Genomic DNA, 27,972 nt, shown 5'->3' on the forward strand with positions numbered 1-27,972 from the left:
CAACCTCAGGGGGCTTCCTTTACATCAAAGACACGGACCGGGCTTCCCTGGTGGCGCAGTGGTTGGGAGTCCGCCTGCCGATGCAGGGGACGCGGGTTCGTGCCCCAGTCCGGGAAGATCCCACATGCCGCAGAGCGGCTGGGTCCATGAGCCATGGCCACTGGGCCTGCGCGTCTGGAGCCTGTGCTCCGCAACGGGAGAGGCCACAACGGTGAGAGGCCCGCGTACCGCAAAAAAAAACAACAACAAAAAAAAACACGGACCGGAAGACTCTGTACTCTGCTCCTCCCTCCTCCATTTGATCCTGAAGTGACCGACAGAAGGGCACAGATGCTTTCAGGCTCGAATTGTACAGAGAGCTGGACCGTCTCCTGCCTTTCCAGGGAAGAACTGGACGCCACAAACTGCTGGTGGTTTTGTCCCAGGAAATGGGTAGGGGGCTCAGGAGAACAGAGCTGGGCCCGGGGAGCAGCTGTGGGCTCCCCGCAAAGGCAGCCCTGTCACCCCCTTGCTGCCCCCCTTCTGTTGAGGACCCTTTCCTGGGTGAGTCGGGAGTGGGCATTGCATGTGGTGGGGATCCAAGCCTGGGGGTGGCGCAAGGCTCTTGTTGCCCTTTGGTTGGGCAGACCGGCTGTGTCTGTAGCGAAGGCTCTTAAATACGTGGGTCATCTGATGACAGAGGAACTTATACATTTCTTAAAACAGGCTTTTTCTGGGTTTTGGCCAAGTTTTTTATTAGAATGCAAATCCAATCTAACACGGTTCCGTTCGGATAGGACCTAAGAAACATCTTCACGGAATTTGCTGAACATTTTGGACCCTGCTTTGCCGCCTTCTCCCCTAAAATTCCCTCCTCATCTCTTACATCAGCTCTTTCCCCCCACTTACCTTCATCTCTCTGTTCACCCTTCCTGTCTCCTCCCTCCCCGCCCCCCGAACCTTCTCCGCTCCCCTCTCCCCTCCCCCATCCTCCTACCCACCCCCTTCTTCCCCTCCTCACCTGTATTTCTAAGTGTTACCCACCCCACCATCTCTTCCTCGCCCTCTTGTTTCCCAGAGGCGGTATTTGGTATTTACCTTAATAGACTCATTACTTTAATTTGTTCATTTCTCCTCAGTGAAGACTCATGTCAGTGTTTCTCGGAGAGACCCCCTTGTTTATTTGGGGAATATGAATTTGAACTGGGACAATCACCTCACGTGAATATAAACTCACTATGTAAGTTTTCACATATGTAAAACATATGTAAATTTTCACACAATACAGGAATCTAGCTACTGAAAACTGTCAATGTGTACAGTGTCTTCTTAGAAGTTTCATTCCTGGAATTCTCACTAATCCCCCCTTCTTTCCCCAAAGGAACAACTGGAAAGTTTTTAATTCTCTTAAACCACATGGACATAATCAAATACGTGTGTATACCTGGCTGCCACGTGTGATGTCATGCTCACTTACATGTCCTATTGTTAATGCTCTTCAGTGGCTGGTGGGCCTTTGTGGGTGGTCAGTATTAGTAAGTGACTGACTGGCAGGATTGGTACATACAGGTTCATAGTGATGCTGGGCCTGTGTCGGGGGCTTGTCAGCTCCCAGGCTTTGCTCTAAGGGGCACAGGTATGGAGCAGGCAGGTAGGTGGTTCTTCTCCATTCCAGACTACTGGGTAGGTGAAGGAATTTAACTCACTTCCTCCAGGGCAAGGCTGACTTCCTTACTCTCATCCTACTCACGTGGTTGGAGATGGCCCAGAGTGCCCTGTGCTTGAGCTCTGTGCCTCTGACATCCTTACATCCATACTAGACTCTTCGTTAAAATATTCTATTTCTTTACTTGTTTAGATTTTCTATTTCTTCTTGAATCAGTTTCTGTAGTTCATCGTTTTCTAGGAATTTGAACATTGCATCTAGGTTATCTAATTAGTTGAAGAGCATACAGTTGCTCACAGTATTTCCTCGTATTCCCTATAATTTTTGTAAGGTCAGTAACAATGTCCTCACTTTAATTTCTGATGTTAGTTATTTGCATCTTTCTCTTTTTTTCTTTTGTTGATGTTTTTCAAAGAACAAACTTTGGGGTTCACTGATTCTATTGTTTTCTATTCTCTCATTTTTCTCCACTCTAATCCTTATTTCCTTCCTTCTGCTAACTTTGAGTGTACTTTTTTTTTTTTTTTTTTTTGCGGTATGCGGGCCTCACACTGTTGTGGCCTCTCCCATTGCAGAGCACAGGCTCTGGACGCACAGGCTCAGCGGCCATGGCTCACGGGCCCAGCCGCTCCGCGGCATGTGGGATCTTCCCAGACCGGGGCACGAACCCGTGTCCCCTGCATCGGCAGGCGGACTCTCAACCACTGCGCCACCAGGGAAGCCCTTGAGTGTACTTTTAACTTTCCTTTTCTAGTTTCTTAAGGTGGAAGTTTGTTACTGATGAGATGTTTTTAAATTTAGGCATTTATAGCTGTAAATTTTCCCTGACTGCTACTTTCACAGTTTCCCATATCTCTCGATATGTTGTGTTTTCATTTTCATTCATCTCAAAGTACTTTCTAATTTCCTTTGTGATATCTTCTTTGAACCATTGGTTATATAAGAGGGTGTTATTTAAATTTCCACAGGTTTGTGAACATGGATTCTGCTGCCGCTGTGTGGTGTGCTCTGTAGAGCTACACGGTCTGTTAGGTCTGGTTGGATTAGAGTGGTATTCAGTTCCTGTTTCCTTACTGAGCTGTTAATTGTTTTGGCCACTCTTGAAAGTAGAGTATTGAAATCTCCAATGACTATTGTTGAGTTTATTTCTCCCTTCTGTCTTGTCAGTTTTGCCTCATGTATTTTGAGGCTCTGTGGTTAGGTGCGAATTATGCTTACAGAAAGAGCTGTTTGGGGCAAGTTAGTCAATCCCTTTAATTTTCTCTAAACTCTATTGAAAATGGCAACAATGATATAAATTTAAAACTCAGGAATATTGGGTAGAAACAAATCCTCAGTGGTGGCACACCCAACTTGAATTACTCCTGGGTCCTTTGTGAGATGGTCTTGTCTTGGAAATTGCATTGGTGGTGGTTAGTTGCCACAGAAGCCCAGAGATGCCGCCTTGCTGACTTATTAATGGTCCAAAACGTCCTTCCGTGAGGTCCATGCGTTCTGTGTTTCAGACAACTTGAATATAAGGAGCACACACAGCTCAAAGTGAGGGCTGCCTCTGGGGAGGGCAGTGCGAGTTTTTCCAGCTGTAATTCTGTAACGCTGATCCCCTCAACTTGCAACAAGTGTCCAGAGTCGAATGTCCTGTCTCTCCTCCTAGAGTAAATTGCCAGAAGCATTACTTTGTTCCCCCCGAGACATCTCTTTAGTAGGTACTACTTAGTACCTTTATTAGTACTAAGAACTTGCTTCCCAGAATTTATGTTGGGGAGGGCTATAAAATAGGCAACCTAACTTACATTTTCCAAAAGAAAGGTATAGCTTATAACAATACTTTAAAAATGCTTCCTTTTAAACTCACAAGTATGTGGAGACATACTACTAAACATGCTACTTAGACAACCAATGGGTCAATGAAGAAATCAAAAGCAAAATAAAATACCTTGAGACAAACTAAAGTGGACATACAAAGTACAAAAACTTAAGGGATCAGCAAAAGCAATTCTAACGAGAGAAGTTCATAGCAATAAATGCCTACCTCAAGAAACAAGAAAAACCTCAACCTTTATACATCAAGGAACTAGAAAAAGAACAAAGCCCAAAGTTAGTAGAAGAAAGAGAATAACAAAGATGATAGAAAAGTTCGATGAAACTAAGAACTGGTTCATTGAAAAGATAAACAAGACTGACAAACCTTTAACTAGACTCACCAACAAAAAAGATAGAGGGCTCAAATCAGAAATAAAAGGTGTTAAACTGAAACTACAGAAATACAAAGGCTAATGAGAGACTACTATGAACAATTATACACCAACAAATTGGACAACCTAGAAGAAACAGACAAATTCCTAGAAATAGCCTTCCAAGACTAAATCATGAAGATATAGAAAATCTGAACAGATTACTAGTAAAGAAATTGAATCAGTAGTCAAAAACATCCCAAGAAAAGTTCAGCACCAGATGGCATCACTGAATTCTCTCAAATATTCAAAGATGATTTAATACCTATGCTCTCAAACTCTTCCAAAAATTGAAGAGGAATAAATGCTTCCAAACTCATTTTGAGACCAATACTACCCTGATATCAAAACCAGACAAAGACATTACAAAGAAAGAAAATTACAGGCCAATATTCCTGAAGGACATGGATGCAAAAATCCTTGAAATTTAACAAACCAAACAAAACAGTACATTAAAAGGGTCATACACCATGATCAAGTGGGATTTTTTTCCCAGGGACTCAAGGATGGTTCAACATGTGCAAATTAGTCAGTGTGATACACAAAATGAAGGATAAAAATCATATGAGCATCACAATAGTTGCAGAAAAAGCATTTGACAAATTCATCTGTTTTGATTAAAAACTCCACTAAGTGGGTAGAGAGGAAACATACCTCAACATAGTAAAGGTCATATATGAGAAGCCCACAGCTAATATCATACTTGATGGTGAAAAGCTGAAAGATTTTCCTCGAAGATCAGAAACAAGACAAGAATGCCCACTCCTGCCACTTTTATTCAACATAGTATTGGAAGTCCTAGCCAGAGCAATTAGGCAAGAAAAAAATAAGAGGCATCCAAATTTGAAAATGAGAAGTAAAACTCACTATTTGCAGGTGACAAGATATTATATGTAGAAAACCCTAAAGACGCCACCAAAAACTGTTAGAATAAATGAATTCAGTAAAGTTGCAGAGTACCAAGCAATATATAGAAATCTGTTGCATTTCTGTATACTAGTAACAAACTATCAAAGAAATTAAAAATCCTATTTACAATTGTGTAAAAAAATATTAAATACCTAGGAATAAATTTAACCAAGATAGTGAAAAAACTGTATACTGAAAACTATAAGACATTGATGAAAGAAGTTGAAGACACAAATAGAAAAATATTCCATACTCATGGACTGGAAGAATTAATATTCTTAAAATAGCCATACTACCCAAAGCAATCTACAGATTAAATGCAATTTCTATCAAAATTCCAATGGCATTTTTCACAGAAGTAGAACAAACAATCATAAAATCTATATGGAACCACAAAAGACCCTGAATAGCCAAAGCAATATTGAGAAAAAAGAAAAAAGCCAGAGGTATCATGTTCTGTGATTTCAGACTATGTTACAAAGCCACAGTAATCAAAACAGTATGGTACTGGCCTAAAGCCAGACCCATATCAATGGAACAGAATAGAGAGTTCAGAAATAAACCCATGCATATATGGTCAATTAATTTACAACAAAGGAGCCAAGAATATACAATGGGAAAAGACAGTCTCTTTAGTAAATGGTACTTGGAAAACTGAACAGCCACATGTAAAATAAACTGGACCACTGTCTTACACCATACACAAAAAGTAACTCAGAATGGACTAAAGGCTTGAATGTAAGACCTGAAACCATAAAACTCCTAGAAGAAAACATAGGCAGTAAGCTCTGTGACATTGGTCTTGGCAGTGATTTTTTGGATTTGACACTGAAAGCATAGTCAACAAAAGCAAAAATAAATGAGTCTCCATCAAACTGAAATGTTTCCTTTGCTGTGCACAGAAGCTATCAACAAAACGAAAAGGCAACCAACTGAATAGGATAAAATATTTGCAAATCATATCTATTAAGGGGTTAATATCCAAAATACATAAAGAACTCACATAACTCAATAGCAAAACGCCAAACAATCTGATTAAAAAATGGGCAAAGGATCTGAATCGACATTTTTCCAAAGAAGACATACAGGTACATGAAGAGATAATGGCTCAACATCACTAATCATCAAGGAAATGCAAATCAAAACCACAATGAGATATCACCTCACAGCTGTTAGAATGGTTATTATCAAAATGACAAGAAATAACAAGTGTTGGTGAGGATGTGGAAAAAAGGGAACCCTTGTGCACTGTTGGTGGGAATGTAAATTGGTGCAGCCACTATGGAAAAATATTATGGAGGTTCCTCAAAAAATTAAAAATAGAACTATATATGATCCAGCAATTCCACTTCTGGGTATTTATCCAAAAAAAAAAACAAACCTGAAAGTACTAACTTGAAAAGATATATGCAACACCCCATAGTCATTGCAGCATTGTTTACATTAGCCAAGATATGGAATCAACCTAAGTGTATATCAACAAATGAATAAAGAAGATTTATATATATATATATATATATATATATACACATGCAATGGAATTTTTTCAGTTGGAAAAAGAAGGAAAGCTTGCCATTTGTTACAACATGGATGGACCTCGAGGGCATTATGCTAAGTGAAATATCAGAAAAAGAAAAATCAGGTATTATCTCACATACATGTGGAATCTAAAAGAAAAAACACCAAAAACATTTTAGATATAGAGAACAAATTGGTGGTTGCCAGAGGCCGGGTGGTAGGCAAAATGGGTGAAGGTGGTCAAAAGGTACAAAATTTCAGTTATAAAATAAGTCCTAGGATGTGATGTACAGCATGGTGACTATAGTTAGTAACACTGTATTGTAGATTTAAAGTTGCTAAGAGGGTAAATCTTAAAAGTTATCATCATAATAAAAAATTTTGTAACTATGGTGACAAATGTTAACTAGACTTATTGTGGTGATCATTTCACAATATATACAAATATCAAATCATGTTTTACACTCAAAACTAATATAACGTTGTATGTCAATTATACTTCAAAAAAAAATCTTTCCTTTTGCTCCTGCTTTGAAATGCAGTATTTCTTATAAACCCAACGCCGGCATGTATAGGAATCTGTCTTACTTATTACAGCTCTATAGTATGTTTTTGAAATATCTTAGAGGAAGTCTCCCACCATTTATCAAAATTCTTTGCTTTTCTCCAAAATTTGCTCTTTTAGATGAAACTTGAAATCTATGATGGTCTACTAAAAATTTTATTAAATTATTTTTACTTTATTGTATTTATAGATCAAGGGAGGAATATACACCTCTAAAATATTGTCTTTTCCAGAATTCATGTTTGTGTCTTCTCAATTATATGTGCCTTTTAAAATATCCTCAGTAAAATCTTACAGTGTTCTTCTTTTAAACCTTAGATATTTCTTCATAGGTTAATGGTAGGTAAAGTGTTTCTTGATGTCAAAATTATGTTATCTTTAATGATATTTTCTCATTGGATTTTGCAGATATATAAGAATTTTTATGTGTTTCTCATGGTTTTACTAAAAACCTCTTTAAAAATTTAAGACTTTTTTTTAGAGCAGTTTTAGGTTTGCAGAAAATTGTGGCTGAGTTCTCGTAGATAGTTTCCCCTAGTTTAACGTCTGTTAATGTGGCACATTTGTTACATTGGAACCACTATTGATAAGTCATTACTAACTGAAGTCCGTAGTTTACATTAGGGTTCACTTTGTGTTTTACGTTCTATGGGTTTTGACAAATGCATAACGTCACATATCCATCCCAGAACCAGACAGGGTAGTTTCAGTGCCCTGAAAATCCCATGTGCTCTACCTCCTCAGTCCTTCCCTTTTTCCTCCTGAACGCCTGGCAACCACTGATCTTTTTATGGTTTCCATAGTTTTGCCTTTTCCAGAATGTCATACAGTTGGAATCATACATTATATAGCCTTTTCAGACTGGCTTCTTTTAAAAAAATTTTTAATTGAAGTAAATGTACAATATTATGCTACAGATACAATATAGTGATTCACAATTTTTAAAAGATATACTCCATTTATCGCTAATAAAACATTTGCTATATTCCCTGCATTGTATAGTATATCCCTGTAGCTTATTTTATACATAATAGTTTGTACTTCTTAATCCCCTACCCCTGTCTAGCCCCTCCCCCCTTCCCTCTCCCCACTGGTAACCGCTAGTTTGTTCTCTATATCTGAGTCTGCTGCTGCTTTATAAAACTTTTTTTAATTAATTTATTTTATTTATTTTATTTTTGGCTGCATTGGGTCTTCGTTGCTGCACACAGGCTTTCTCTAGTTGCGGCAAGCAGGGGCTACTCTTCATTGCAGTGCATGGGCTTCTCATAGTGGTGGCTTCTCTTTGTTGCAGAGTATGGGCTCTAGGCACGTGGGCTTCAGTAGTTGTGGCACGCGGGCTCAGTAGTTGTGGCACACTGACTTAGTTGCTCCGTGGCATGTGGACTCTTCCCGGACCAGGGATCAAACCCATCTCCCCTACATTGGCAGGCGGATTCTTAACCACTGCACCACCAGGGAAGTGCCTGCTTTTTTTAAATATTACTAGTTTGTTGTGTTTTTCAGAGTCCACATATAAGTGACATCATACAGTGTTTGTCTTTCTCTGACTTATTTCACTCAGCATAATGCCCTCCAAGTCCATCTATGTTGCTGCAAATGGCAACATTTCATTTTTTATGGCTTAGTATTCCATTTTGTGTGTGTGTGTGTGTGTATACACCATATCTTCTTTATCCATTTGTCTGTTGTTGGACACTTACGTTACTTCCATATCTTGCCAATTGTAAATAATGCCACTATGAACATTGGGGTGCAAGTATCTTTTTGAATGAGTGTTTTTGCTTTTTGCAGATATATACCTAGGAGTGGAATTCCTGGGTCATATGGTAGTTCTATTTCTAGATTTTTGAGGAACCTCCATACTGTTTTCACAGCGGCTGTACCAATTTACATTCCCAGCAACAGTGTATGAAGGTTCCCTTTTCTCCACATCCTTGCCAATATTTGTTATTTGTGTTCTTTTTGATGATAGCCATTCTGACAGGTGTGAGGTGACATCTCATTGTGGTTTTGATTTACATTTCCCCTATGATTAGCAATGTTGAGCATCTTTCCATGTGCCTGTTAGCCATCGCATTTCCTCTTTGGAAAAATGTCTATTCAGTTCTTCTGCCCACTTTTTAAGTGGGTTTATTTTTTGATATTGAGTTGTATGAGCTGTTTATATATTTTGGATATTAACCCCTTATTGATCATATCATTTGCAAATATTTTCTCTCATTCAGTAGGTTGTCTTTTTGTCAATGGTTTCCTTTGCTATGCAGAAGCTTTTAAATTTAATTAGGTTCCATTTGTTTTTGCTTTTATTTCCTTTGCTTTAGGAGATAGATCGGAAAAAATATTGCTACGATTTATGTCAAAGAGCATTCTGCCTATGTTTTCCTCTAGGAGTTTTATGGTTTCTGGTCTTACATTTAGGCCTTTAATCCATTTTGAGTTTATTTTTGTATATGGTTTTAGAGAATGTTCTAATTTCATCCTTTTACATGTAGCCATCCAGTTTTCCTGGCACCACTTATTGAAGAGACTGTCTTTTCGCCATTGTATATTTTTGCCTCATTTGTCATAGACTAATTGACCATAAGTGTATGGGTTTATTTCTGAGCTTTCTATCCTGTTCCATTGATCTATGTGTCCTTTTTTTGTGCCAGCACCATACTCTTTTGCTGACTGTAGCTATTTTCTCTAATTGATTTCTCGTTTCTTTTTACTTTTTACAAAAAATATTTATTTATTTTTCTGCGCCAGGTCTTAGTCGCTGCATGTGGGATCTTCATTGCGGCATGAGGGCTCTTTTAGTTATGGCATGCAGGTTATTAGTTGCAGCATGCAGGATCTAGTTCCCTGAGTAGGGATTGAACCTGGGCCCCCTGCACTGGGAGTGTGGAACCTTAACCACTGGACCACCAGGGAAGTCCTGATGACTGTAGCTTTGTAGTATAGTCTGAAGTCAGGGAGCGTGATTCCTCCAGCTCAGTTCTTCTTTCTCAAGATGGTTTTGGCTATTTGGGGTCTTTTGTGTTTCCATACAAATTTTAAAACTATTTGTTCTATTTCTGTGAAAAATGCTATTGGTATTTTTTTAAGAGATAAGTTTTATTTATTTATTTGGTTGCACTGGGTCTTAGTTGTAGCACATGGGCTCCTTAGTTGTGGCATGTGAACTCTTAGTTGCAGCATGCATGTGGGATCTAGTTCCTTGAGCAGGGATCGAAGCCAGGCCCCCTGCATTAGGAGTGCGGAATATTAACCACTGAGCCACTAGGGAAGTCCTGCTATTGGTATTTTGATAGGGATTGCATTTAATCTATAGATTGCCTTGGATAGTATGGTCATTTTAATGATATTGATTCTTCAATCCAGGAACACTGTGTATCTTTCCATCTGTTTTTGTCGTCTTCAATTTCTTTCATCAGCATCTTATAGTTTTCAGAGTACAAGTCTTCTGCCTCCTTAGGTAGGTTTATTCCTACATATTTTCGTCTTTTTGATGTGATGGAACTGGCTTCTTTGTTTTATTGAAGTATAGTTGATTTACAATGTTAGTTTCAGGTGTATAGCATAGTGATTCAGTATTTTTACAGGTTATACTCCATTAAAAGTTATTACAAGATAATGGCTATAATTCCCTGTGTACAATGTATCCTTGTTGTTTATCTATCTTATACATAGTAGTTTGTTTCTCTTAATCCTCACCGCTAACTTGCCCCTCACCTTCCCTCTCCCGTCTGGTAACCATTAGTTTGTTTTCTGTATCTTTGAGTCTGTTTCTGTTTTGCTATGTACATTCATTTGTATTTTTTATATTCCACATATGCAGTATTTGTCTTTGTCTGCCTGACTTATTTCAGTAGGCATAATATTCTCTAGGTCCAACCATGTTGCTGCAAATGGCAGAAGTTTGTTCTTTTTTATTGCTGAGTAATATTTCATTGTGTATATATACCACATCTTTATCTGTTTTCTGTTGATGCCTCTTGGGTTGCTGTCATATCTTGGCTAGTATACTGGCTTCTTTCACTTAGCAATATGCATTTAAGCCTCAAAGTGTTCTTCAAACAATAATTCTTAGCTTTAAACAGAAAGACTAGAAATTAACAAGGTATGTGTACAAATCAAGAACCTAGGAAAAAATTCAGCCAAAGAAACCCAAGAAAAAGGATGAAAGACATAAAAATATTACTCAAATTAATGCAATAAAAAAGGCCTAGGGCTTCCCTGGGGGCGCAGTGGTTGGGAGTCCGCCTGCCGATGCAGGGGACGCGGGCTCGTGCCCCGGTCCGGGAGGATCCCACGTGCCGCGGAGCGGCTGGGCCCGTGAGCCATGGCCGCTGAGCCTGCGCGTCCGGTGCCTGTGCTCCGCAGCGGGAGAGGCCACAACAGTGAGGGACTCGCGTACCGGAAAAAAAAAAAAAAAAAAAAAAAAAAAAAAAAACCTAATTAGTAGTGACTAGTAGGGCAACCACAATACTTGTCTAAGTATGGATTTTCAGTTATAAGCTTACCAATATTCGTATTCTTTATTCTTTAACATAATTTTCAGACGCGATTTATTAACCAATAGGCCATGAGAAATTGCCATTAAATTTGTGTTTAGATTTTTTTAAAACTGATAGTGATTTCGAATTTGTTGCCGTTTTCTCAGGGAATATGGCCGAAACAGGTTCTGTTTCAGAGAACTGGAAGCAGAGATACAGATTATAAATTCTCTTCTTGGGTACAGAGGGGAAGGCAGGGGAGCCTTGGTATTTATATTGACTCAAACCCAGGCAGCTTCACCACTTATTGTTATACTATCTAGACTCAAATCATGAGGAATAAAAGAACGTCGTCAATCAGGACCTCAGACTCTGGGTCAGTCAGCAAGTGTCTCCCTTCAAGTAAAGAACACATATTTGGGGTTGTATTAATTTAACGTGAAGGAACTATCTGAAAAGGCTCATCAACACTAAACACTAAAATTTTACAAATCAGGACCTAATCGTCTCTTGGTTCCCACATTCTCCTATCAAAGCTCAGGGCAGTGGGGCAGCAGAGCACACGTTTTTCAGGATGGAAGACACCATTGTTTACTCAGAAGTCTGAGCCCTGGTGGGAATCTCTGCAGTTAGACACATGAAGGAGAGTGGAGATGTGTTTAAAAAAAAAAAAAAAAAAGCTACAGATGCAGTTGGAAGCATAGGGTATCCTCTGGATTTGAGATAAATTAAAATAGCAAAAGTAGAAAAGTATACTAGCATTGAAAGATATTTAATGGTTGACTTGGAAAAGGCCAGGCATCTTACCTTTTCTCTCCTACCTCTATATCCAGACTTGAGTACCATTTATTGTCAGGCTGTTGGTGGTGGTTTTTTCTGCCTTTCACTGAATTTCTCCCACAGTTTAAGTGCCTCAGCATTTTGTTTATTTTATTTTGACCCTTTCCTTTATAATTCCAATTCTAGACTCCTCAAACTGGCTTCTGAAGCCTCTAGAATTTGACCATTGGTAACAATTTATCTAATTTCCCTAATACGTTCCCTAAAATCCAGGCAAAGCAGTCTCTTTGTGGAAACTATAGCTGTTATTTCCATGCCTAAAAATTCTACTTCCAGTTTTTCCTGGGTTATTCTTTCTCTCCTCTGACTTTCCAAGTCCTTGTCATCATTCCCTGATCTCTCCCTAAAGTTCCACACCTTTAATGAAAACTTTCTTGGCTAACCCTCTCCTCTGTGAAGGCATCCCCTTTGGCTCACGAGTAGCACTGAGAGACTGGGGTACAGAAATGAGCCTTTCGCTGTGGACTGTCTCAATATTCTGTAAGGACTGCGTTGTTCTCTATAATACTGTATGGAGCCTGAGAACAGGGATTAGAACACAAAATTTTGCTTCTCCCGAGAAAGGCTCCCTGCAAATTGACATCACAAAACCAAGCACTCATTCTGGCCGGCCAGCAGGATGGTACACCCACTTCTGAGATGTTTGCTTTCACACTTTATAGATTGATAAACAGGTACTTAGAGGATTTAACAATCCCAAACAATCAGCTGTGCGCCATATACAGAGCAACGGTTTTTCAGAACCGTTTCTCTCAATTTGTTTTGGAAAAACTTAAGAAAACAATTGAAACGCTGTTGCTGCCAGTTTAGGATTTTACCAAGTGTGTGTGAGCTTTATTTTATTTTTTAAAAAATATTTATTTGGCCGCACCAGGTCTTAGTTGCAGCATGCGGGATCTAGTTCCCTGACCAGGGATCGAACCCGGGCCCCTGCATGGGGAGCACGGAGTCCTAACCACTGGGCCACCAGGGAAGTCCCGTAAGCTTTATTTTACATCGGCAATTTTAGGCCTCAAATATTTTTGTGGCACCAGATTTGTCCCTAGATTTTTATTCTTCTACCTATTATAGGATTTGGCTAGGTAAGGTTTTTAAAATTTTTAACTGAGATAAGATTCAGATAATATAAAATTTATCATTTTAACCATTTTTAAAGTATACAATTCAATGGCTTTTGACACATTCACAATGTTCTGCAGCCATCATCACTGTCTAGTTCCAGAACATTTTTATTACCCCAAATGGCAGCCCTTTATCACTAATAGGGAAGATACTCCCTATTTCCCCCTTCTCCTTAGCCGCTCGCAACCACTAATTTGCCTTGTGTCTCTTTGGATTGGCTTATTCTGGGTATTCATATAAATGGAATGTGTGCATGTTTCTGTGTGTGTTTTAACCATCATTCTATGAACGTGTGTATTGTATTGATGGACTTTCCTGTGCTGAACCAGGAAGCCACTCCGTCATAGTGTGAAATCCTTGTAACGTGCTGCTGGATTTGGTTGCTAGCATTTTGTTGGGGATTTTTCCATCAAGGTCCATAAAGGATATTAGTCTGTAGTTTTCTCATGTTGTCTCTGTCAGGCTTTGTATCAGGGTAATACTGGCCTCACAGAATGAATTAGGAAGAGGTTTTGTAAGATTTTGAGAAGAATTGGTGTAAAATCTTTAAGTGGTAGAAGTCGCCAGCAAAGCCATCTGATTCCGGGCTTTACTTTGTTGGAAGGTTTTTGATTACTGACTCGATCACCTTATTCGTATTGGTCTGTTCAGATTTCCTATTTATACAGGATTAAGGGTTTGTATGTTTCAAGCTATCTGTTCATCTAGGTTAACTAATTTGTTGACACAATAATTCACGGCATGCTCTTATAATCCTTTTCGGTTCTGTAAAGTCATTAGTAACGGCCCACTTTAATTTCTAATTTTAGTCATTTGAGGCTCCTCTCTTTTTGTCTTAGTCAGTTTCGCTAAAAGTTTGTCGGTGTTGTTGCTCTTTTCAAAGAAACTTTTTGTTTCATTGATTTGTGTCTATTAATTTCTATTGTCTATGTTAATTTCCACTCTTATCTTTGTTCTTTTATCCTTGCTTCAAGTTTGAGTTTGCCCTTTTTCTAGTTTCCTAAGTTCAAAGCTTAGGTTCATGATTTGAGATCTTCTTTTTATTTTTTAATTTTTTTAAATCTATTTATTTTTGGCTGCATTGTGTCTTCATTGCTGCGTGCGGGCTTTCCCTAGTTGTGGTGAGCGGGGGCTACTCTTTGTTGTGGTGCACGGGCTCAGTAGTTGTGGCTCGCAGGCTCAGTAGTTGCAGCGTGAGGGCTTAGTTGCTCCATGGCATGTGGGATCTTCCCTGACCAGGGCTCAAACCCATGTCCCCTGCATTGGCAGGCAGATTCTTAACCACTGCACCACCAGGGAAGCCCCTAGATCTTCCTTCTTTTTAAACGTAGGCCTTTGTAGCTATAAATTTCCTGAGCACTACTTTTGCTGTACCCCGTAAGTTTCGTTGTGTTTTCATTTCATTCATCTCAAAGCAATTTAAAATTGAATAGTCATTAGTTTCCTTTTAATCTAAATTAATTTTGACAAAAAATTAATTTTGATCTTTTAGTTTTTAAAGTGGAATCAACCAGAAGGCAAGGGTGTAAGGGAAATAATTTTCCAGCATTGCTAATATAAACTCAAATTTTAGATTCCTTTTTTTCACTTTTTACATTTTTTGGAGTATAACAGGCTCTGCTGTTTACAACGTTGAGTTGAAAAATTATCTGCCCCCTCTGTGTTTTAAAATTCCCATGTTTCCCCATTTGATTTTAGCTGTCATAATCAGACAAATGGCATCAGAAAACTTCTTCCTTGCACCCATGGTGGAAACCTTAGCAGCAGGCATTCATTGCTCCATTCAAAGCATTTTCTAGTTTCCCTTGCGATTCCTTCTTTGACCCACTGGTTGTTTGCAAGTGTGTTGTTTCCACACATCTGTGGAATTTCCAGTTTTCCTTGTTACTGATTTCTAGTTTCATTTTATTGTGGTCAGACAGAGAAGATACCCGGTATGATTTCAATCTTTTAGTATTTATTGAGAACTTTTCTATGGCCCTACATATTTTGGAGAATATTCCACATGCACTGGAGAAGCATGTGTATTCCACTGTTGGGTGGAGTGTTCTGTGCATGTCTGTTGGGTCTAGTTGGTTTACAGTAATGCTCAAGTCCTCTGTTTCCTTATTGATCTTCTGTCTAGTTTCTCCATCCATTATTTAAGGTGGGGCATTGAAATCTTCAATTATTATTGCAGAACTATTCCTCCCTTCAATTCTGTTAATTTTCTACTTCATATGTTGCGGGGCACTGTTACTAGGTGTGTATATAATTGTCTACTTCATATGTTGCGGGGCACTGTTACTAGGTGTGTATGTAATTGTCTACTTCATATGTTGCGGGGCACTGTTACTAGGTGTGTATGTAACTGTCTACTTCATACGTTGCGGGGCACTGTTACTAGGTGTGTATGTAATTGTTACATTTTCTTGATGGATTAACCCTTTTATCAACATAGAATGTCATTGTCTCTTGAAACTTTTTTTTTTTTGCGTTACGCGGGCCTCTCACTGTTGTGGCCTCTCCCGTTGCGGAGCACAGGCTCCAGACGCGCAGGCTCAGCGGCCATGGCTCACGGGCCCAGCCGCTCCGCGGCATGTGGGATCTTCCCAGACCGGGGCACAAACCCGCGTCCCCTGCATCAGCAGGCGGACTCTCAACCACTGCGCCACCAGGGAAGCCCTCTTGAAACAATTTTTGACTTGAAGTCCGGTATTGTGATATTAGTATAGCTGCCTCACCTCTGTTTTGGTTATTATTTGCATGGAATATCCTTTTTTCCATTCATTCACTTTCAACCTGTTTGTGCTTTTGGATCTAAAGTGAGAATCTCTGAGATAGCATATAGTTGGATCATGTGTTTTTTAATCCATTCTGCTGGTGTCCCTCTTCATTGGAGAGCTTAACCCATCTATATTCAAAGTAATTACTGATAAGGACATACTTTTGCAACTGTGGTATTTTCTGTATAGCTTATATAAGTTTTGTTCCCCAATTCATCCAATACTGCCTTCTTTTGTGTTTAATTTTTTCAAGTGTATAATTTTGATTTTTTTCTCAAAATATAAATTGTGTATTTCTGTATGTACTTATTTACATATGTACAGGATATACTTCTGTATATTTTTTCTAGTTATTTTCTTCAAAATTACCCTGGAGATTACAATTATCATCTTAATTTTCTAACCACTAGTTTGAATTAATGCCAACTTAATTTCAATAGCATATAAAAATTATTCTATACAATTCCATCCCATCTTATGTTGTATTGTCACAACTTATATCTTTATACATTACGTGCTCATTAACAGGTTTATGATTGTTTATTCATTTGTCTTTTAAATCACGTATGAGAAAGTTACATGCCAAAAATATGATAATACTGACTTCATACATAACTATGCAGCTACCTTTACTGGCATTATTATTATCATTTTGTATGGCTTCAAGTTACTATTCCAGTGTCCTTTCGTTCCAGCCTTGAGCATTTCTTGTAGGTCATGTCTATTAGTTATGAACTCCCTCAAACCTTCTGAGAATGTCTTAACTTCTCTACTTTTGCCAGACATAGAATTCTTGGTTGACCTTTTTTTCTTTCAAGCACATTAAATATACCATCCTGCTGCCTTCTGGCATCCATGGTATCTACCGAAAACCGGCTGTCAATCTTACTGAGGATCTCTTGTATGTCGCATGTCTCTTTCCATGCTTTCAAGATTCTCTCTTTTGACAGTCTGACCACGTGTCCTGGTGTGGGCTGTGAAGTTGAGCCAGGCACATGCCATCAGTTCCTTGACAAGTGCCTGGTACTGCCCCCTGGGAGTGACTCTCATGGCTTTTGTGTCTGCACTGTTATTCTTCCTTTTCCCTAAGAAATGGCCTGTTTACAGATCAGTATATTTCTCAGCCTGCCTCCCTGCCCATATAAACGTAGGCATTTTTCTCTGCCCTTTTCAGACTAAGCTGGTGTTTCTATTTCAAATGTCTTGGGTTTCCTATGCCTCTTAACTGAATTTCACTCCATTAGATGAAACCAAACCTACAAACCTTTTCAAGTCAGGCCCCTCTCTGGTTTGGGTTGAGTGTAGGGTGCCGTGGGATGATACCCTTAAAACTCATAGAAACCATTTTGTGGAGTTGGTAGGGTCTAGGAGCTGCATACTGAAATCTTCTGAAGTCTTAAAGGTTTTCATAGCTGCAACCTTGAGATGATCCTTACCTTAAAGGCCACTTGTTTAAAGCAAAACCACTGTGGATGGGAACACAATGAAGGAAGTATGGTTGAGAATCTTCAAATATGATTAAATATCTTTTCACTATGATAAACAGCCTTGTGGTTGGAGAACTAAGTTTTAACTCTGGAGGGTGTGTGGCTAAGGGACCTTAGGCCAGTTACTGGATAGTTGGCACGAGGGCTGGGCATGGGGTGGAGTGCCAAGGAGCACAACTGGAAGTTCTAACCCTGATGTTACAGGGCTGATTTGGGAATGTGGCTTCAAGTCTTATTCCTGTTACCGAAGGGCTTAGGAGGGCACCTGCTTACAGGCTGTCTCATTATCAGAGCACCATGTTCTTGGTGATCTGAATGGGTGTGACTGGAGACCCAAGGTTGTCATAGCCAGAGGACCAGGCTCTGAGACTGGAGTGCTGGGGACAATATGTTGTCAAGGGGGCCCCAAAACATGAGGACTAGGGACTAAAGCCTGAAAAAAAGCAATAAAGGTAGTTAGGGGATGATTCAGCAAAGGCAACAATGTAGATGTTTCAGAGCCAGGAGGAGAGGGGCAAGAAAGGGGGCTGCAGATGAGAGGAATGGCTAGGGGAAGCCATATTTCCTGGAAGATTCCCTCCCCTCACCTAAATCCCCTGAATACAGTCCCCAGATTCTCTCCCTATACAGGACTTTTCCAATAAATACGGAGTGACTCAGTTCTTATGTCTTAGAAGGAATTGGATTTTTATGGAATAGTGGACTCAATAGCTCAAGATTTCCGTTAACACTCCTTAGTCCCTATCTTTATAGAAGAGAGAATGAAATAACACAGCCAAGGTTTGTAAAGAAGCAGTTTATTAGAACAAAAGACCACAAAACATGAAGACTTAGCATGGAGGAAGTAAACGAAGGCAAATGTCCTTTGACCACTTACGGAATGCGTTTTATGAAAGTGTACGATGTTTGATTATCCAGTCCTCACCACCGTCTTCACTCTCAGAGAGAGTGCAAGGGGTCAGAAGATTGCTCTGAGTAGGCCTCGGGGTCAGACTGAAGTCGCAGTTTGTGGTGGGCGGACTTCATCCTCCTGTGTCTGCTGAGGTGAGACTTCTGGCTAAAGCCCTGTCCACACGTCTTGCACACATAAGGCTTCCTGCCCTGGTGTGTCATCTGATGTAAGATGAGGTGTGACTTTTGGGGAAAGCCTTGGCCACACTCTCTGAATAGACAGGGCTTCTCTTCCGAGTGTACCCATTTGTGCGTGATTAAAGCTGACTTATTGCTGAAGCCGAGTCCACACTGCCGGCACGTGTAAGGCTTTTCCCTCGAGTGTTTCCGCCTGTGCCGGATGAGACCTGCCTGGTGACTGAAGCCTCGCCCACACTCCCTGCACACGTACGGCTTTTCCCCTGAGTGTGTCCTCTGGTGTGCAACAAGGTTTGACTTCTGGCTGAAGCCTCGCCCGCACTCCTCACACACCATGGGCTTTTCCCCTGAGTGTGTCCTCTGGTGTCTGATGAGATTTGACTGCTGGCTGAAGCCTCGCCCACAGTCCTTACACACAATGGGCTTATCCCCTGAGTGTATGTTCTGGTGTCTGTTGAGGTGTGACTTGAGACTAAAGCCTCGCCCACACACCCCACACACGTAAGGCTTCTCCCCAGTGTGTGTCCGCCTGTGTGAGATGAGGGTTGAATTCTGGCTGAAGCTGTGCCCACACACGCCACACACATAAGGCTTCTCCTTGGAGTGTGTCCTCTGGTGGTTGACAAGGGTGGTTCTCTGCCTGAAGCACCGCCCACACTCCTTGCAGGCATAAGGCTTCTCCCCGGAGTGTGTCCTCTGGTGTGAGATGAGGTTCGACCTGTCGCTGAAGCCCAGTCCACAGTCACTGCACACGATGGTCTTCTCCTCCAAGTGCGTCCTCTGGTGTCTGACGACGGCTGACTTCTGGCTGAAGCCTTTCCCACATTCCTGGCACACGTAGGGCTTCTCCCCAGAGTGTGTCCGCTGGTGTATGATGAGGTTTGACTTCTGGCTGAAGCCTCGCCCGCACTCGCTGCACATGTAAGGCTTCTCACCTGAGTGTGTCCTCTCGTGTATGATGAGTGTCGACTTGCGGTTAAAGCCTCGCCCACACTCCCTGCACACGATGGGCTTCTCCCCCGAGTGTGCCTTCTGGTGTCTGGCAAGGCTTTTCTTTAGGCTAAAGCCCTTCTCACACACCCCGCACACATACGGCTTCTCCCCTGAGTGTATCCTCTGGTGACTGAGCAGGTTTGTCATCTTGCTGAAGCCCAGGCCACACTCCCCACAGTTGACTGTTCCAAATCCTAAGACTTCTATCCTCTTCAACAGTCTGTCTGTTTCCTCGGGACTCCCCGTCTGAGCTGGGCTGGCCACTCCCTCCACGCCTTGGATGCCATCCCCAGAGTTGACCGGCTGCTGCTGGGGTGGCGGCCTGGGGAACACGCCTGAAGTCCTTTTCTTTGTCTTTCCAAACAAAGGCTGGGTGCCTTCTCTCTCCTGACCTTCTGCTTTGTCATTCCAGGGATTTCCATCAGAGGCTCGCTGCTGCTGCTGCTGCTGCTGCTGCTGCTGATCCCCAGGGCACGGAGCTCCTGGCCGGACAGGCTCTTCTGCACACCAGCACGTGAAGATCCAGGGAGGGTGACTACACAGCATGTGCTGCATGCGGAGCTGCTGACTGGAGAAGTCTGGAGGGCGGAAGGGACCGAGGTGGAGTTCTGGCTTTGGTTCTGCTGCAGAGAGAGAAGCGTGAGTCAGAACTGAGACCCGAGGCAGCCGGAGCAGTTCTGCCTCATCTGATGTTAAGACTTGATTCCCTGTTCTTCCAAATGCTTAGAACTTATGGGCTACCCGGCAAGACTTCCTTCACAGGACCTGCTACATTTACCTCCTAACGCCCAGCCACCACGGTGATAGAAACTGGGCCCAAACGGTATTCTATGACAGAGAGATCTAACCACAGGACCCTCGTGGAAGGGTCTTTGTCTCCCCTGTTTCCCTAGGAGAATGGGGTGGAAGGAGAGCAGTCATTCAGACTGGAGGACCCCTGGTGGAGGAGGCAGCATAGTCGTGGTTAAAGAGATCACGAGCAAAAACACCTGAACTGGAGTGTCCCACCTCACTAACAAATATTCATTAGAGGATTACTTTGTACCAGAATTTCTACAAGGCAGTAGGCGTTCAGCAATAAACAACACAAACATAGTCTAGGCCCCCCAGTGAATGGTACCCCTGACCAATTCAAGCCCTGTTAACTTCCGTAATTAATCTAAATAAAAATTTCCCCAGGGGGAGGAACCAAGATGGCGGAGTAGAAGGACATGCTCTCACTCCCTCTTGCAAGAACACCAGAATCACAACGAGCTGCTGGACAATCATTGACAGGAAGACACTGGAACTCACCAAAAAAGATACCCCACATCCAAAGACAAAGGAGAAGCCACAATGAGACGGTAGGAGGGGCACAATCACAGTAAAATCAAATCCCATAACTGGTGGGTGGGTGACTCACAGACTGGAGAATAATTATACCACAGAAGTCCACCCACTGGAGTGAAGGTTCTGAGCCCCACGTCAGGCTTCCCAACCTGGGAGCCCGGCAACGGGAGGAGGAATTCCTATAGAGAATCAGACTTTGAAGCCTAGCAGGAATTGATTGCAGGACTTCAACAGGACTGGGGGATACAGAGACTCCACTCTTGGAGGGCACAAAGTAGTGTGTGCATTGGGACCCAGGGGAAGGAGCAGTGACCCCAGCGGAGACTGAACCAGACCTACCTGCTAGTGTTAGAGGGTCTCCTGCAGGGGTGGGGGGTGGCTGTGGCTCATCGTGGGGACAAGGAAACTGGCAGCAGAAGTTCTGGGAAGTACTCCTTGGCGTGAGCCCTCCCAGAGTCTGCCATTAGCCCCACCAAAGAGCCCAGGTAGGCTCCAGTGTTGGGCTGCCTCAGGCCAAACAACCAACAGGGAGGGAACCCAGACCCACCCATCAACAGTCAAGCGGATTAAAGTTTTACTAAGCTCTGCCCACCAGAGCAACAGTCAGCTCTACCCACCACCAGTCCCTCCCATCAGGAAACTTGCACAAGCCTCTTAGATAGCCTCATCCACCAGAGGGCAGACAGCAGAAGCAAGAAGAACTACAATCCTGCAGCCTGTGGGGGGGGGAAAAAATTCACAGAAAGAGAGACAAGATGAAAAGGCAGAGGGCTATGTACCAGATGAAGGAACAATATAAAACCCCAGAAAAACAACTAAATGAAGTGGAGACAGGCAACCTTCCAGAAAAAGAATTCAGAATAATGAGAGTGAAGATGATCCAGGACCTCAGAAAAAGAATGGAGGCAAAGATCGAGAAGATGCAAGAAATGTTTAACAAAGACCTAGAAGAATTAAAGAACAAACAAACAGAGATGAACAACACAATAACTGAAATGAAAACTACACTAGAAGGAATCAATAGCAGAATAACTGAGGCAGAAGAACGGATAAGTGACCTGGAAGGCTTGAATGGTGGAATTCACTGCTGCGGAACAGAATAAAGAAAAAAGAATGAAAAGAAATGAAGACAGCCTAAGAGACCTCCGGGACAATATTAAAAGCAACAACATTCACATTATAGGGGTCCCAGAAGGAGAAGAGAGAGAGAAAGGACGCAAGAAAATATTTGAAGAGATTATAGTCGAAAACTTCCCTAACATGGGAAAGGAAATAGCCACCCAAGTCCAGGAAGCACAGCAAGTCCCATACAGGATAAACCCAAGGAGAAACACGCTGAGACACATAGTAATCAAATTGGCAAAAATTAAAGACAAAAATTATTGAAAGCAGCAAAGGAAAAATGAAAAGTAACATACAAGGGAACTCCAATAAGGTTAACAGCTGATTTCTCAGCACAAACTCTACAAGCCAGAAGGGAGTGGCATGATATAAAGTGATGAAAGGGAAGAAACTACAACCAAGATTACTCTATCTGGCAAGGATCTCATTCAGATTCGATGGAGAAATCAAAAGCTTTACAGACGCGCAAAAGCTAAGAGAATTCTGCACCACCAAACCAGCTCCACAACAAATGCTAAAGGAACTTCTCTAAGTGGGAAACACAAGAGAAGAAAAGGACCTACAAAAACAAACCCAAAACAATTAAGAAAATGGTAAAGGAACATACACATCGATAATTACCTTAAACGTGAATGGATTAAATGCTCCAACCAAAAGACACAGGCTTGCTGAATGGATACAAAAACAAGACCCATATATATGCTGTCTACAAGAGACCCACTTCAGACCTAGGGACACATACAGACTGAAAGTGAGGGGATGGAAAAAGATATTCCATGCAAATGGAAATCAGAAGAAAGCTGGAGTAGCTATACTCATATCAGATAAAATAGACTTTAAAATAAAGAATGTTACAAGAGACAAGGAAGGACACTACATAATGATCAAGGGGTCAATCCAAGAAGAAGATATAACAATTATAAATATATATGCACCCAACATAGGAGCACCTCAATACATAAGGCAAGTGCCAACAGCTATAAAAGAGGAAATCGACAGTAACACAATAATAGTGGGGGACTTTAACACCTCACTTACACCAATGGACAGATCATCCAAAATGAAAACAAATAAGGAAACAGAAGCTTTAACTAACACAATAGACCAGATAGATTTAATTGATATTTATAGGACATTCCATCCCAAAACAGCAGATTACACATTCTTCTCAAGTGCACACGGAACATTCTCCAGGATAGATCACATCTTGGGTCACAAATCAAGCCTCAGTAAATTTAAGAAAACTGAAATCATATCAAGCATCTTTTCTGACAACGCTATGAGATTAGAAATGAATTACAGGGAAAAAAACATAAAAAACACACATGGAGGCTAAACAATACGTTACTAAATAACCGAGATCACTCAAGAAACCAAAGAAGAAATCAAAAAATACCTAGAAACAAATGACAATGAAAACATGACGACCAAAACCTATGGGATGCAGCAAAAGCAGTTGTAAGGGGGAAGTTTATAGCTATACAAGCCTACCTCAAGAAACAAGAAAAATCTCAAGTAAACAATCTAACCTTACACCTAAAGGACCTAGAGAAAGAAGAACAAACTAAACCCAAAGCAGAAGGAAAGAAATCATAAAGACCAGAGCAGAAATAAGTAAAATAGACACAAAGAAAACAACAGCAAAGATCAATAAAACTAAAAGCTGGTTCTTTGAGAAGATAAACAAAATTGATAAACCAGCCAGACTCATCAAGAAGAAGAGGGAGAGGACTCAAATCAATAAAATTAGAAATGAAAAAGGAGAAGTTACAACAGACACCACAGAAATATAAAGCATCCTAAGAAACTACTACAAGCAACTCTATGCCAATAAAATGGACAACCTGGAAGAAATGGACAAATTCTTAGAAAGGTATAACCTTCCAAGACTGAAACAGGAAGAAATAGAAAATATGAACAGACCAATCACAAGTAATGAAATTGAAACTGTGATTAAAAATCTTCCAACAAACAAACGTCCAGGACCAATGGCTTCACAGGTGAATTCTATCAAACACTCAGAGAAGAGCTAACACCCATCCTTCTCAAACTCTTCCCAAAAATTGCAGAGGAAGGAACACTCCCAAACTCATTCTATGAGGCCACCAGCACCCTGATACCGAAACCAGACAAAGATACTACCAAAAAAAAAAAAAAAAAAAAATTACAGACCAATATCACTGATGAATATAGATGCAAAAATCCTCAACAAAATACTAACAAACAGAATCCAACAGCACATTAAAAGGATCAAATACCATGATCAAGTGGGATTTATCCCAGGGATGCAAGGATTCTTCAATATACGCAAATCAATCAATGTGATACACCATATTAACAAATTGAAGAATAAAAACCATATGAGCATCTCAATAGATGCAGAAAAAGCTTCTGACAAAATTCAACACCCATTTATGATAAAAACTCTCCAGAAAGTGGGCATAGAGGGAACCTACCTCAACATAATAAAGACCATATATGACAAACCCACAGCAAACATCATTCTCAATGGTGAAAAACTGAAAGCATTTCCTCTAAGATCAGGAACGAGACAAGGATGTCCACTCTCACCACTATTATTCAACATAGTTTTGGAAGTCCTAGCCACGGCAATCAGAGAAGAAAAAGAAATAAAAGGAATACAAACTGGAAAAGAAGAAGTAAAACTGTCACTGTTTGTAGATGACATGATACTATACATAGAGAATCCTAAAAATGCTACCAGAAAACTACTAGAGCTAATCAGTGAATTTGGTAAAGTTGCAGGATACAAAATTAATGAACAGAAGTATCTTGCATTCCTATACACTAATGATGAAAAATCTGAAAAAGAAATTGTGGAAACACTCCCATTTACCATTGCAACAAAAGGAATAAAATACCTAGGAATAAACCTACCTAGGGAGACAAAAGACATGTATGCAGAAAACTGTAAGACACTGTTGAAAGAAATTAAAGATGATACCAACAGATAGAGAGATATACCATGTTCTTGGATTGGAAGAATCAATATTGTGAAAATGACTATACTACCCAAAGCAATCTACAGATTCAATGCAATCCCTATCAAATTACCAATGGCAGTTTTTACGGAACTAGAACAAATCATCTTAAAATTTGTATGGAGATACAAAAGACCCCGAATAGCCAAAGCAGTCTTGAAGGAAAAAAATGGACTGGAGGAATCAGACTCCCTGACTTCAGACTATACTACAAAGCTACAGTAATGAAGACAATATGGTACTGGCACAAAAACAGAAACATAGATCAATGGAACAAGATAGAAAGCCCAGAGATTAAACCCACACACCTATGGTCAACTAATCTATGACAAAGGAGGCAAAGATATACAATGGAGAAAAGACAGTCTCTTCAATTAGTGGTGCTGGAAAACTGGACAGCTACATGTAAAAGAATGAAATTAGAACACTCTGTAACACCATACACAAAAATAAACTCAAAGTGGATTCTAGACGTGAATGTAAGACCGGACACTATAAAACTCCTAGAGGAAAACATTGGAAGAACACTCTTTGACATAAATCACAGCAAGATCTTTTTTGATCCACCTCCTAGAGTAATGGAAATAAAAACAAAAATAAACAAATGGGACCTAATGAAACTTCAAAGCTTTTGCACAGCAAAGGAAACCATACACAAGACAAAAAGACAACCCTCAGAATGGGAGAAAATATTTGTAAACGAATCAACGGACAAAGGATTAATCTCCAAAATATATAAACAGCTCATGCAGCTCAATATTAAACAAACAACCCAATCCAAAAGTGGGCAGGAGACCTAAATAGACATTTCTCCAAAGAAGACATACAGATGGCCAAGAAGCACATGAAAAGCTGCTCAAGGGCTTCCCTGGTGGCGCAGTGGTTGAGAGTCCACCTGCCGATGCAGGGGACACGGGTTCGTGACCCGGTCCAAGAAGATCCCATATGCCGCGGAGCGGGTAGGCCCGTGAGCCATGGCTGCTGAGCCTGAGCGTCCAGAGCCTGTGCTCCGCAACGGGAGAGGCCACAACAGTGAGAGGCCCACGTACTGCCAAAAAAAAAAAAAAAATAGAAAACACTCCCATTTACCATTGCAACAAAAAGAATAAAATATCTAGGAATAAACCTACCTAAGGAGACAAAAGACCTGTATGCAGAAAATTATAAGACACTGATAAAAGAAATTAAAGATGATACAAACAGATGGAGAGATAATACCATGTTCTTGGATTGGAAGAATCAATATTGTGAAAATGACTATACTACCCAAAGCAATCTACAGATTTAATGCAATCCCTATTAAACTACCACTGGCATTTTTCACAGAACTAGAACAAAAAATTTCACAATTTGTATGGAAACACAAAAGACCCCGAATAACCAAAGCAATCTTGACAATGAAAAATGGAGCTGGAGGAATCAGCCTTCCTGGCTTCAGACTATACTACAAAGCTACAGTAATCAAGACAGTATGGTACTGGCACAAAAACAGAAATATAGATCAGTGGAACAGGATAGAAAGCCCAGAGATAAACCCACGCACATATGGTCACCTTATCTTTGATAAAGGAGGCAAGAATATACAGTGGAGAAAAGACAGCCTCTTCAATAAGTGATGCTGGGAAACTGGACAGGTACATGTAAAAGTATGAAATTAGAACACTCCCTAACACCATAGACAAAAGTAAACTCAAAATGGATTAAAGACCTAAATGTAAGGCCAGACACTATCAAGCTCTTAGAGGAAAACATAGGCAGAACACTCTGACATAAATCACAGCAAGATCCTTTTTGACCCACCTCCTAGAGAAATGGAAATAAAAACAAAAATAAACAAATGGGACCTCATGAAACTTCAAAGCTTTTGCACAGCAAAGGAAACCATAAACAAGACCAAAAGACAACCCTCAGAATGGGAGAAAATATTTGCAAATGAAGAAACTGACAAAGGATCAATCTCCAAAATTTACAAGCAGCTCATGCAGCTCAATATCAAAAAAACAAACATCCCAATCCAAAAATGGGCAGAAGACCTAAATAGACATTTCTCCAAAGAAGATACACAGATCGCCAACAAACACATGAAAGGATGCTCAACATCATTAATCATTAGAGAAATGCAAATCAAAACTACAATGAGATATCATCTCACACTGCTCAGAATGGCCATCATCAAAAAATCTAGAAACAATAAATGCTGGAGAGGGTGTGGAGGAAAGGGAACCCTCTTGCACTGTTGGTGGGAATGTAAATTGATACAGCCACTATGGAGAACAGTATGGAGGTTCCTTAAAAAACTAAAAATAGGGGCTTCCCTGGTGGCGCAGTGGTTGGGAGTCCGCCTGCCGATGCAGGGGACACGGGTTCGTGCCGTGGTCCGGGAAGATCCCACATGCCGCGGAGCGGCTGGGTCCGTGAGCCACAGCCGCTGAGACTGCGCGTCCGGAGCCTGTGCTCTGCAACGGGAGAGGCCACAACAGTGAGAGGCCCGCGTACCGCAAAAAAAAAAAAAAACTAAAAATAGAACTACCATATGACCCAGCAATCCCACTACTGGGCATATACCCTGAGAAAACCATAATTCAAAAAGAGTCATGGGGGCTTCCCTGGTGGTGCAGTGGTTGAGAGTCCGCCTGCCAATGCAGGGGACACGGGTTCGTGCCCCGGTCTGGGAAGATCCCACATGCCGCGGAGCGGCTGGGCCCGTGAGCCATGGCCACTGGGCCTGCGCGTCCGGAGCCTGTGCTCCACAACGGGAGAGGCCACAACAGTGAGAGGCCCACGTATTGCGCAAAAAAAAAAAAAAAAAGAGAGTCATGTACCAAAATGTTTATTGCAGCTCTATTTACAATAGCCAGGACATGGAAGCAA

The 27,972-nt window shown here is 41.0% G+C and overlaps 1 protein-coding gene and 1 long non-coding RNA gene across 7 annotated transcripts in view; one reads left to right on the plus strand and one right to left on the minus strand.

Annotated features, from left to right (window-relative positions):
* Positions 1–107: 107 nt before the first annotated feature.
* On the plus strand, positions 108–27,972 carry LOC125961394 (uncharacterized). The gene is made up of 2 exons (XR_007472076.1): positions 108–142; positions 26,065–27,972. It is a non-coding gene; the product is annotated as an uncharacterized LOC125961394 (long non-coding RNA).
* The window catches only part of ZNF133 (zinc finger protein 133), a 28,362-nt gene continuing 18,737 nt past the window's right edge, over positions 18,348–27,972 (minus strand). For 4 of the 6 annotated variants that reach the window (XM_049699110.1, XM_033429381.2, XM_033429382.2 and 1 more), the window contains exon 4: positions 18,348–20,271. In XM_049699110.1, coding sequence (XP_049555067.1) covers positions 18,506–20,271 — 1,766 coding nt within the window. In that variant the 3' untranslated portion in view covers positions 18,348–18,505. Of the gene's footprint in view, positions 20,272–21,316; positions 24,283–27,972 lie in introns of those variants that run through there. The other 2 variants (XM_049699112.1, XM_049699111.1) reach the window with 2 other exon arrangements.

The sequence above is a fragment of the Orcinus orca genome, chromosome 16 (genome assembly GCF_937001465.1).
Source record: "Orcinus orca chromosome 16, mOrcOrc1.1, whole genome shotgun sequence".
NCBI classification, from domain to species: Eukaryota; Metazoa; Chordata; class Mammalia; order Artiodactyla; family Delphinidae; genus Orcinus; species Orcinus orca.